This window comes from Xenopus tropicalis, chromosome 2 (assembly GCF_000004195.4).
Source record: "Xenopus tropicalis strain Nigerian chromosome 2, UCB_Xtro_10.0, whole genome shotgun sequence".
Classification (NCBI taxonomy): domain Eukaryota; kingdom Metazoa; phylum Chordata; class Amphibia; order Anura; family Pipidae; genus Xenopus; species Xenopus tropicalis.
Genome location: NC_030678.2, coordinates 93,039,062 through 93,052,803, shown reverse-complemented (window position 1 = coordinate 93,052,803; position 13,742 = coordinate 93,039,062). Strand labels below are relative to the sequence as shown.

Genomic DNA, 13,742 nt, shown 5'->3' with positions numbered 1-13,742 from the left:
TAGTAAAAGCCTCAAAGAAACACCTGCATAAAGCATGCACAAATATTAAGTAGTCAATTTATCATTTAATGTGTGGCATGTCAAAACAGTATACCTTGAGTTTGCATGACAGATCACAAAAGCAAATGGCACACAAATAAGTCTGCATGGAGGCTATCACACAGGGTTCCATGAGGAATGATGAAGCTACCTGTCCATTCCCACAACCCACTAATTCCTGCCCTGATCCACACTAAACCAGTCCCATTTTGTGCAACAATTCCTGCACTTTTGTGTCAGCCCAGGACACTATGTCCCTGGGTACCTAACAGGACTACTGCCTCTCCGATGGCGATTTGGGCTAATATGGCCAGAGTGGCCCAGGTCTGAAATTAAGCAAGTTATATATATTAGTGCTGTTGGTAAACTAATCCTACTGGACAGTTAAAAAGCTTTAGAAGCATCAAGTTACAGTGATCCAAAGACCCCATACCTAGAATACACAAAGTCCCAAAGATCCCAGGAAATAGATCCCATACCTGTACCACCAATACTAAAGACTCACTTTTGCATTTGTTATTTTAGTACATATTCTTGATTCTTAGTGCTCATGAAAAAGGGTTCTCTTTTAGAAGGGGTTGTATAGTTTGTATTTTGGATAATATGGATAATTTTACACATTATTCATGGCTGTCTTTTATTACAGACAGATTATGGCACATTTGTAACTATACCAGAAACTATCACAGCTTGACAAAAATGGGATATATTTGCCAAATAGCAAACAAATGTTGGAGAACAGAAGCCCATACAGAAAACCATTTTAAGAGCAATTCCCAACTAGATACACCCCAATCTGGCTGAAAAGATTTGAAGCTAATACATTTGACTAGGATCTTCTTATTTAATGCTGCAATTGTGCTTGCTGCCATGCTAGGTAAAGAAAATGCTACTCAAACAATGTACTCAATTATCCAGACAGTATGACATTTCAATCTTGTTTGTAAAAAAATAGTTGGAAGCCATGTAACAGGTCATTATTTTTAAGACATACAAAATAAAAGGAAAGGAGTAGTTTGCTTTATGATTCATAAGCAATCTAATATTAAACTTTGAAGCTAAAGCCTCATTCAAACTACAATTTCGCCTCCCACTGGAAGAGGATGTTTAGTGCTTGCACAGGCAATTGTAATTTCATACTTATGTTTGCTCTTTCTACTTCCTCTCTGAAAGAAAACTATAATTCTGGCTTGCTATATGGCAGGAATTATAGATACTCAGAATCAAAAGGATCAGGGCAGACCATTTAAAAAATATAAAAACAATGAAAGATGGACCTCTAATACAACAAAAAAATTGGTTAAAGCTTGTGTACAAATGAATGAATGACAGTATCCTTTGTAATGTAATTACAGTATCTCTTCCACTCCCTTTTAATAAAATGCATAAGATTGCATCAGGATCCATCAAAAGAAACAGAACAGGAAATGCAGGAGAAAATTAAAAGTTAATGAAGCTTAACAGATTTTAGCAGTACACCCTCTTTCAATTGTGAGATACATGCAATGTATAAGAAAAAACACCTGCCATTTTTTAAGCTAATATATTCACTACCAAAGTAGTTTTACATGCTGCATGGGTGAAAGGGAAATGAAATTTAAATAAAGGGGTGCCAACATTTTATGCATCCCCCCACTGAAATAAATGAATTCCAATTCAGCACTCTTTCTTGTGGAAAAACAAACAATACCCCAGCCTATGGATTTTCTATAGCAGACTTACCCCCATTTGTAATAAAAGGCACAAAGTTTGCCCAGAAGCAGTAATCCAAAGCAACCAATAAGATGCTTTTAAACAGGTGACCAGGAAATGCTACTGGCTGAAAGAAATGTAGCAAACAGCCATGTTATTAAGTATATATCCTACTATATGTAAAAATTTCTTTAAAAATATTAACTTTTCATCTTTTCACAGCTTGCAAGATATGGATAGCTAGACTCTGGAAACAAATGCCAACCATAACACAAATTACTATTTAATTTAATATCTAATTTAAACTATGAAATAGCAACCCCAATTACATTTCAACACACATACAAGAAAAATGTAACATATGGGAATCTTGGCAATGCTGGAAAGACTTTATTAAAGGAGAACTCCACCTAAACACAACTTAAGCTTTTTAAAAACATAACATAACAAGCAACTATGCAATATATATCAACCACATCACAGTGCAATGCATTGTGGGTAATGTAGTTACTGTAGCATGCTGTCTGTAAGCTGTGGATAAATTGTTACAATTTGTAACATAAATGTTTTAGTCCTTCCTCCCCTGCCAGGATTTCAAATGATGCAGAAAGGGAAGAGCTGTTTGCAGATGGATTTCAGCATATAAATTACAGTGATAGGTTTAGTGTGGGGTATTTTTTTAACAAATTTTGCTTGGGAAGCCGGAGTTCCCCTTATATAATAAGTATTTACAGTGTTATATATCTATTCCAAAACTTTATATATTGGGAGTTACCCCTCTTTGTTTTATGCCATTTACTTTTTATTTTTTTATGTTATATATTAGGATAAGAAATATAAAAAAAATGATTTCTGTTCAAAAGTAAAATACAATAAAAGTCAAAATGAATTTTTTTTTTAAAAAAAGTGTAGCAAACTTTGTTCCAGATATTACATAATAGAATCCCTAGGAGGTACAGGTATGATGGCAGAACAGCAGTGCTCTAGAAAGATCCCTGTGCTAGTGCTGTTTCCCCCCTGAGGATTGGTGGGCCAGGAAAAAACTTTTAATCTATAAGACATTTACAACCTCCCTAATGATTCACATTTAACTTCATATTTCACCTTAATCCCTCCACTCAAATTTATATAAAAGTAATTTAGATACAGTAGTAACTTTTTTGTGCGACAGTTTCATGCAAATATGTAATGCAAAGTTGCTTCAGTGCTCCCATTTTATACCACCATACTCTCTTACTACCAGGTACAATTTCTTAACAATATCAGAAAAAAAGAAAAAAACACTTTTAAAAGACCACCTTTATAATGCAAGCCTGTGTTAATGGCAGGCAGTATAAGAAGGGCCCTCGGAATGTTCAGCAATTTTATATTAGTTGCAATCAAGGGTGCAATACAAAGCTTTATTCTATTCAACAGCCTACAGAACTGTTGTATAGGGGCAAGTACTCACATAGCAAATTTCACTTTTAAAGATCCCTCTATTTTTTAACCTGGTTAAACAAAAACAGTTCATTTTCTTGGGGTTCTTTATTCAAATTAATTGCATGATAGAGCATCACAGAATGAAATCCTTGTGCTCTCTATTCATTAGCATTGCATTATAGAGGCTTATTTACCAAAGGGAGAACTCTCACACCCACTAATAAAAGTGCCCTTAAAAATCCCATAGAAATGAACAGTGGTGAAATGTATTTCTGGCGAGCTCTAGTTGTGTTTTTTTAATAGATACACCCCAAGTGTAGTTGACAATACAAACAGCAGAGACGCTATTTTAATTTTTTTTACCTGATTTTAACAGGAGCAAACACATTCCTACTGTATCTCATTTATAAATTAATAGGGTATACAGGTGGTGAGAAGCAGATCCGCTCCAATCAGTGGCTTCCTGTATTTGAAAAGTAATGAAAAACTACAGCTTCTGCCTGCCTGCAGTTACATGGAGTGGAGATTGACCTAAAAATGCCTATTTTCACGTTTTTCAGGGCAATCTGCGGCTCTGTGTAGTCGCACAAAGGCAGAAGCTGCAATTTTACGTGCCAGGAAGCCAATGATTATAGTGGATCTGCTTCTCTCCGCCTGATTAAAATCCGCAGGCAGAGAGAAGAGTTGGATACTCTTCCTTGCCCTAAAAATTAGCGAGGAATGTGTAAGGACAAACAGAAAATGTTGTATATTCCACATTGCTATAGGTATAGTACACAAATGAATCAGAGAGCAAAAGACTGCAGATGTTCTATCTTATGTAACACACAGGTATGCTGCAGTTTGTATTAGAAAAAAAATACTTTTATAATTTTCTGCAAAACTTATATGTCACAAAGCAGGGGAACAAAAGCTTTGTGACCGTAATATGCCACAGGGGGCTGATTTACGGCAAGCAGAGAAACACTTGCCAAGAATCAGTCCCTTTACTCTAAAAATCTTTAAGTTATGCCTGCACCTGGATACACTGAATGCATCTGGTTTCAGGCAAATGCAGCATATTCTGGCTCAAACTGCATACTCAAACATGAATTGAGGCATGTTAGAGAAATGACTACATACTGCATTGATGTTACTATCAGTACTTCCAGCTTCCTAAATTATGTTACAAAAAAAAAAAACTTGGTATTCATTAGTATAACACTGGAGAACTGTTTTGGTGAGAGGGTGTAAAGGTTTTATTAATATGATAATTCTCTGGAAAGATTTCACAATGTGCTGAGAGAGTCGTTTAAATAAAACATATGATAAACACCACTCTGCTAAATAATAGCAATTAGATTTAAAATGTACTGGTATCACACATTAATATGCCAAAACAGAAGATGAAAATAAGCCCTAGCATTTTAAATTAGGGATGCACCAAACTCTGTATTTTGGTATACTTGGGTATGGATTTGGCTTAATAACAAACCAAAGCCAAAAGCAGAAATAGGCTGAAGTGTAGGGAATTTCTTGGATTTGCCCAAATCCTGATAAAAATGGCTTGGATTCGGCCAAATCCAGGATCCAGGCCCAAACTGCACCTACAGAACTATAAAGAAATGACCGGTCTGTAGACCACCTGGTAGCACCACTGTCATTTGCAACACTATCCAAATTGGTTATTTACACACTAATCATTGATGCATTGATGATATGTTTGTAGCTCGTTGTTCTTCTCTCGTCATACAGTTTCTATAGATACTGGTTTCTGCATAGCCATTTATCCTCTTTCAACTCACTCTATTAATTATGGCTGCCTACAAAATTAACAGGAGGTTGCATACATTTTTACTCAACTCATTAAACTCCAAGTAAAGTTTGTTTGGCATATGTTCTTTTTCCGGCGGCCCTAGTAACAAAAATATGACTTTAAAAAAAAAAAAAAGGAGAACGTGTGAATTTACCAAGCTATAACTTATGACCAAAGCACCTTTCACATTTCAATTTGAAATGGTTTACAGTGATTGAGAGGTGAAGGTACTCTCCTTACTAAAACATCAAGACTACATAGAGTAACTGTTTAGGAACAAACACATTTTATTCAAATGCATCTTATTACTAAACAATATTTGGCATTTATTGGTCTGATGCTGATCTTTTCATCAGAACCTTCCTCAATCTCTGCCAAACAGATTTTAATGTTTGGATGAAGCAACAAAATGTTGAGCAATGACTTCTGCAAGAGAAGCAATCTGTACAGCATAGCAGGCAGGGATTTACACCATACCAGGAGGATTTTATGGGATTCTTTTCTTAACTTGAACAGGTACTTTCCCTCATATAGCAAACACAGCTCAGTAACTGCCAGTGGCAAGGAACGAGACCCAAGTTCATGATATAATTCCTGCTGCTTCACTCACTGCATTTCTTAGATGTCACTGCTTACATCTGACAGTTGTTTAGCGTAATAATTAAAAAATGCCTTGAGCAAACCTCTTGCCTTCATTATTTTGCATAAGATGGCTTCTTAAATCCTGCATGAGCTGCAGCTAAAACAAACTTACACAGATGCTTTTTAATCAATTGGGGATCATTTATAAACATTGGGCAAATTTGCACCTGGGCAGTGAAGGAGGCCATACACGTTGTGATCTGTTGGATGTCAAACCACCACCTAAGGTAGGTCAAATGATCAAATTAAAGCAGCAGGCATATGCGCTGTCGGACCAAGGACCGTATCAACAAGCCAATGTGGTCCTCAATCCATTGGGAAAATCAAACCTGCCCGATCGAGATCTGGTAATTTAGGCCAGATGTTGGTCAGGTATGCCCATACAGATAACAGAAGCCAAATCGGTCTAAAGTACCCGAGTTGGCAGGTGAAATCTGCCCATGTATGGCCACCTTTACTCATGACAGCCAATCAGATGATTGCTTGCAGTGTTCCTGCTGGCTGGAAAAATCTATTGCTATGGCTTACTGGGTCTCATTTCTAAACCTTGCACAAACTTGTACCTGAGCAGTATGTTCACTTGCCAAAGGCTATTACAGTAGAGGTTTTTTGACTTATTGGGTCCACCCCCTCTACAATTTTAGGTCCAACATTTTGTTGTATTCTCCTTAGCTGTAGCACAGCCTGCAGAAGAAAATGCAGTCAGAAAAGCAGAGCAAATGATCTGTGTGCCCATGGCCTAAAACTACCCGACAGGCAATATACAATATAATGTGAATGACTTAAAAAAAAAAGTCTTTACCCCTTATCTCTACTGGGGAATGAGGCATTTACAATAAGTAATAACTGTGACAGCAATGGCACACAGCGCCACATGCCTGGGTTGTCCACGTGGGTCACATGTGCCTAGAGCTGCAAGTTAAGCCAGTAAAACTTTAACAACTGCTTAAAGAAATAAAGTGAAAGGGAAAGATATGTTATATAATAATATTCCCATTAGAATGGCATAAAAGCAAGTTCCAGTTAATTTTTTTTTGCATAAAACAAAGTGCTCTCTTTTTAAGAGAAATTAGAAGGTTGGGGAGCTGACTAATAAATTCCCAAGCAAAAACAGATTGCAGTTATATAAAGACATATTTTTATGTCAGATACTCTTAAATAATTACCATGCTGCTGGTTCAGTCCCTTATTTTGTATGTACTTAGCTCAATGCTTATCTTGTACTGACACAAAATATTATAAGTTCTTTTGCCCTCAATTGGAGATAGCTATTAAAATAGCCATAACCCCAAATCATGCTATAAGCAAGCCAACTACACGCACATGCATATTACATGGGATATAAGGGAAGAATTGATGCAAACTTCTTCACATGGGTCCTCTGAGCACTTTTGCAATTTCTTGAAATTATAGCAATTTGAGATATTCCTAGGCAGGCTTCAGCTCAGCAGCTCTCTTTAAAGGCCAAGAGTGCAAGCATGCAACTAGAGCCTGCAACTCTGGTGGGAAAAACAATTAATTTATAATAATTTGTGACATATTAAAGGGCACCTATCACAGTTTTCCCAACCGGAGGTGTGGGCTAATAGAGCCCTAACACTGGGTGGAGGAAACAACAGCATTTGGACCAGAAAATGCTCCTAGCAAACCCTATGCCACCCACACAGGAAGCATGCTCTTGCTCACTAGGACTATTTTCTGGTCTAGTATTATTTTTCCCAACTGCAAAGCGGGCTAAATTAGCAGTTAGTTTGGGGATTGGACAGGTTTAAACATTTCATCTGCCAGTGCATCATTCAACCCAGTGCAAAATGATTAATCAGAAACAGTTACTCTCAGCAGAGACCGAAATGGCATTTGCTAAATGTGTCACACAGAATATTGATTCCATATAGACTTGTGCATCATGGCTGCTCTCTATCCTTATTACTAAACATATTTATGTTTTTGTCATCCGTCTCTTTTAAAAAAAAATACACTAGATTAATACTCTCTGTGCTAAATGCCTTTAAGAGGATTATTTGTAGTCAGGTGATTAAACTATGTCTTGTGTTTATACTTGTATAATGGGAATATGTTGTCTGTGAACAGCAGGCGGTTTCTATTGTTGTATGTAGCCAGATTCCTGGCCTCTTGTCATGTGACTATGGTCACTCAGAAAACTTGTGCCTTTAAATAGCAACTGTTTTATTTGTACCACATGGCTTTACAAAGTGACACAAATTTGCCTTGTACACACACGAGTATATTAGTTTAATAAATGAACTTAAACAAAAATAAGACACAATTTACACAAGAGTATAACCTAAATTGGGCCAATTCCAGCATGTTGCCATGGAATAAAATTTTACTTTGCATAGTCTTTTATATAATACCTACTAATAATACACATGCGGCTCTTACATATTTATCATCTTCAATTACTTATATAGCACTAACAAGTCATGCAGCTCTTTACAACAATTTGTTACTAATAGTCTTACAATAATTAAACAAACCAGAGTTAGAGAATAAAATGCACCATCTACCATAACCCTTAGGGTTTCCTTTCCTTTTCTTTTATGTTACTATTCATTAAGTGTATGGATAACACATTCAGCATATAAAGCCTTATAGAATCAGATTTGTATTTATTAATATGTGATGGAACTGCCAGTTTGCTTACTTTAAACCCCTACTCCATTTCAATAAACCAGTGACACAATAGCAAAATGATTATGCAAAATAAAAGAAGGATTTCAATTTTAATGAAAATAGGGTAATGTCCAACATAGAGATTAGTTGCCGAGAGAAGCTAATCTCTTCGAAATACTTTTCCACCGGTAGCAAAGGGAGTCGCCAGTGGAAAGGCCTACACATTGCTTGGGTTTTCCCAAGTCGCACAAAGTTGCTTGCAATTCCCTTTGTTGCCAGTGGAAAAGCATTTCAGAGAAATTAGTCTTCCCCAGTAAAGCTGGCCATACACGTGGCGATCTGACGATGTTTCGTGCGACCATCGGTTGCACGAAACATTGTCAGATCCACCACACACCATTCAGGGCTGAATCGGCAGGTAAGGAGGTAGAAACAATAGGATTTCTACCTCCTTCTGCCGATTCAGCGCTGAAGGGAGATTTTGGTCAGGCGCCTTCTATGGCGCCCGATCAAAATTTTCAAACTGGTCCGATCGGCGAGTCGGCCGATATCAGCAGCCTCCTGCGATATCGGTCAACTCGCCGACATACCATACACGCACCGAATATCGTACGATATTATCGGTGCGTGTATGGCCACCGTAACAGAGATCTCTCTCTCTCTGTAGGATATAAAGGTAGCTACAATTACAATCTTTCCCATGGCCATGGTCGTAGGAAAGATCGTTTGTCCACGCTACTAATAAGAGGTCATAAGCAGTCATGTGACGTTCCATAAAGTCCATTTTAAGCAAATTTATCTTGTTTTTCTTTGTAAAAAAAAAAAATAGTACCTTGTACTTGATGGCAATTAGTCTGCAAAAACCCATACTAGGGGCAAAATAATCCTTTTGGGATTATTTAAGGATTAAATGTTTTTAAGATTTAACTACAGTGATGCAAATTACAGAAAGATCATGTATCCATGGATTCTGGAAAACAGATTCCATACATGTATGTAAAATTACACAACTCAAATAGCTCACACTCTGACCACACCAGACTCTTAACTCACCAGCAGGAAGTAGAATGTTCAGAACCCAACTTTGCAGAATACTATTTTTGACTAAACATTGATATTTTAAAATTGCTACTTACTATTATTACATTACCAGTAGAGCTTGTATACATGATACACGCTCACTCACAAAAAGCATATTAAACCACTGCACTTCAGTATGTGAAACTGATGCATCAAGTAATAATGAAAAATAAATTATGCATGAGGCATATTCCCTCATCAGAGGAAAAGTAAAAAGAAGAAAAAAAACAGACACAGAGAAAATATGTGGCACTTTTGTCCTGAACCAAAACTCCCAGAATGCTCTTAAAGAAGGCACAGTATCAACTGCTGGAGAATTGCAGGTTGGACAGCCCTGATATTGTGCATACATGCCCTGGCAATCCTTCAGTTCTTCTGGTTGGACACTCTGTACTTGAGAAACAGGCAGATGGAGTTCAGTAATTTATGTTAATGATTTTATGGCTTTATACTTCTAACCTATTATCTGTTACTGCTTTAAAAAACAAGTAATGTGCACTTTCACATGGGTGAATGAGTATGAAAATATCTAGGATGCTGATTTATAAAGTCACCCATGCTTATGTAAATAAACTATATATGAATGATCTATGTAGAAAAACTGAGACTATTCACAGTACTCATAACAAATGTACTATCAATACTCATTAAATGTATTTAATATCCAAATATAAAGACTGGAAAATTCATAGTGACAAAGCTAAATTGACTATTAGTTATTAATATGTATTGATAGAGTACCAACCTATTCTGCAGTCTGTACAATAAATAGGTACATACCCTGAACATACAGCTTACATGCACAAATGCAACCGATATCCAAAACAAGAGTTAAAGAGAGCACCGAGCCAAAGAGTATACAATCTAAAACATGTTGCAAAATCTAATATCAGATATTTTACCACTACATGGAAAATGTTGGATATAACACATATGACCTAAACATAGAGAGTTTATGGCACATACAGGGAAGTTTATGGCACCTCTGACAGGTCTAAGGACATAAATACACCTTGAAGGCCACTGGCCTGCAGTCAGATAGAAGTAATCTAAGATTCAGATGGTTATTACATTTATAATGTAATGTGGGCAACTGAGAACTGCTTAAATAGAGGTCACAAGGCCCTCAACAAAATCTTTTGCCCCATGTGTTACAAAATTCTTAATGAAATTTTATTAAAAATAAAATACACACCTTAAAGAAAACAGTCTATGTGCAATAAAAAACACAATGTAAAAACATAAAAAGAATATTGCATTGTACATTTTCTTTCCATTTACTTTATTGTATTGTATGCCTTCATAGCACCTAAAACACTTCTGAACTATTCCAAAGTCAGGTAAGCTGTATGAGTTAGCAGCAATCAGAAGCAGTCACAACAAATTATTTAACCCAAGTGCCAGCAGTAAATTCCCTAACTTATCTTACCTAAAGGCTTACTAGTGTTTACAGGAAGATCAGTAATTTTGAAGAGGACAGGATGCAATAAGTATGAGCTAACTCTTACAGGCTACCTAGCTTTTAAACTGTTCAGATGAACACATGCACTTACACAATACTATGAATCTCTGAGCAGGAAGAATACTCATACTGGGAAAACACTGTCAAGGCAGAACCAACTTGCAATAAACATGCATAAAACAGACATACAGAAATGCTTATTTGAGAATGAATCTTTATAAAAACTTGTTTCATTTATTGGTAATAAAATATTTACAAGCAGCACATAATAGATTTAAAATGTCCTTCCTGACCACTTCTGAGTCAGCATATTATTGGCCTGTGCATGGGGCAAAAATTATGTTCTCAATATCTGGTTAGCATTCAACGCTGTTTGTGCTGGCTTAAAAATACCTTTAGGATTAGGGTTGCTTGACGAAGAGGGGAGCCCAACAATTGTGGCACTCACTAATAAATCATGCAGGGGGTCACCCCACTTGAAATCACTTTGCTATGGTGATTTTACATTTGTAATTTGACTGTTAGGTGGCTGACAATCACCCCTAGATTGGTTAGACCAGGCAAAGGTCTGCTCATCTTGCTATCTATGCAAACAAATCTCAATGTATCAGAGACATCAACCCTGAACAGAACTTTTCTGGGGGAACTTGCACAGTGCAAAGAGAGGCAATAAAAATGTGTGGCCGTGGCTTGGGAATCCCCAGTGACATCACTGTGCATGCACACAAACCCCCAGTTAAGGCATTAAATGCCCACTGCATATATGCAAAGGCCTGGTAGGCCAGTGGGAAAGCACTGAAATCAGGTAACTCTGAAGTTTCTTTGGGGGGGGTGGGTTGACAGCTATGAATGCATATGGCTTTAGTGATAGCGCTTTACATATAGCACAGCTTTTAGTGAACTGCAACTGCTCACCAACAAGGTGTGCTAGAAGTGAAACTTCAGTACTAAAGGCTCCCTACCTATTTGGGAAAAGGGTAGTAGCATTAATATTTGTTAACAGTTGTTACACATTGCAAATGATAATCAAATGTCAAATGTACATATTAGATTGATAAGTATGGCATTATTAAAATACTAAAGTAGGGTTCAGACTGGCAATCTGTAGATTCTGGCAAATGCCAGAGGGGCTAATATTTTTATATATAAATACCTATATATAGTTACTATTAGCTGGGTCTATGGGGGCTGTCTGGGCATACTCCAATTTTGGATCTCAGTGTGGAGCTGTGTCCAGTTTACACCCATGTAACTATAGTGATGTGCTAGAAGTTTTTGCTTGACAGCTAAAAGGCTACAATTTGTAAATACCTGTTCGATTAGCATAAACACAAGGTGGATAAAGTGGCACACTCCCCAAGCAGGGGGCGGTGACAGCAGCAGGTATTACAGGCCCCTAAGTGGCTGAATTAGGATCTTTCTCTGGGTGGGTGAGCAGTAGGGATGCTGGAACTCAATAGCTCGAAGACTACATGCTACGCATACCAGCATGTTTACATGACACTTCTATAAAACACTTCTATAAAATGATCTTTTACTTTATGAAATGTAGCCCTGCCACTCACTAACATGCTACACAATAGTATTAACCCCTGTTTAACCCCTCTTATGCATCAGCACCGTCCCTGCTATGAATTAGCGCCACTCGTTGCGGGGGCTATTAACAGACAGCCGCCGGCGCTATCCTCCGTAGATTCCTCCTAATCCAGTGTCACTTGTCATGCCTGTCACCTGCAGTTCGTCACTCTTTTCTTCCTCACCCAGGTTTAATCCTCACCTCTTTTCACGGCTTCATCATACGTCAGAAACCCGATCCGAGACTCCTTGGCCCCCATGATAGCACTTGAGGAGATAAGATTATTTCCCTCACTCCATGTCTCCTTGGGCACCGCGCCACACTGCGGGCTCCAGTTCCTGGTGCTCCTAAAACCTGCAAGCGTAATCAAATTCTGTCGCCCAGCTCATCACCTGCTTCCCACACTCCAGGCGACTACTGCTTATCCACCTACTGCCGTTGCTTCCTGCTAACGAGAGCCCCGCCCCTTCACCGAATATGACCAGTCACATGATACGATCACAGCTCATCCTCCATGTCCCCGCCCCTAACCCGTTCGCAAAAAGGTAAAGCTAATCCTTTCGCTCTCCACCCTGCATCATACATATAAGGGTCTGAGGAATATTGGCTGTACATAAGATTATAGTATATTAAGGTAGGAAATAGGAAGAGCTATTGATCACGTGAACAGAAGCGCTCATCAGCCATTTTTCTTTCGGGCAAAGCTAAATAAGACAGCTGAAGGGTACGGTGTCTTCTGTGTGTCAAATGCAACAGTGTAAGCGACTTTCTATAAATTGTGCGAAAAGCTGCAAAAACATTGTGTTACAAACGTCTACACAATTTAGGTTTTTCTCCATTTCTGTAGATCTCTTACACCAATTGCGGTATGGGTGTGAGCTTCCGAATAGAGGCGGCGCAGTGTTTTAACCTAATGACAGGGAGGTACAATATTCCTTTAGCTGTGTGCCTGTTCTCTAGAATTCCTCAAGGCGGATTGCTGGGACGGTAGGAATATGGGGTCGCCAATTCTCACCTTAAAAACTGGAGAAGCTGCTGTGAAAAATGAACTTTTTAACATGACATGGATAATAGTATTATAAGACAATTTGCAATTTGTGTTCGTTTTATGGATTTTTCTCAGAAAAAGTGTAGTTAGTGCAAACACAAGCCTTTTCTCGATGAATGCCTCCCCAGTGCACAGTGACAGGCCGGACATTCCTGTCGCTACACATACTAATGCATGCAGGTTGGAGAAAACAGCATGTGTGCAATTACCATTAGGAATTTTAGCTGCTATCTGGTTGTTTGAACTTACTTACCCCAGCAACAATGCAGCTGTTATGAATCAGAATAGCTAACAGATAAAAGAGGATCTGAAAAGCAACATAAACAATATAAACTAAAATGACAAAATGTTC

At 37.8% G+C, this 13,742-nt stretch overlaps 1 protein-coding gene across 2 annotated transcripts in view; it reads right to left on the bottom strand.

The window, feature by feature from the left end:
- The window catches only part of usp32 (ubiquitin specific peptidase 32), a 111,802-nt gene extending 98,969 nt beyond the window's left edge, over positions 1-12,833 (bottom strand). The window contains exon 1 of one of the 2 annotated variants that reach the window (XM_012957447.3): positions 12,544-12,833. In XM_012957447.3, the coding sequence (XP_012812901.1) occupies positions 12,544-12,601 (58 nt within the window). In that variant the 5' untranslated portion in view covers positions 12,602-12,833. The remainder of the gene's footprint in view (positions 1-12,543) is intronic. The other variant, XM_002933823.5, reaches the window with a different exon arrangement.
- Positions 12,834-13,742: the final 909 nt, after the last annotated feature.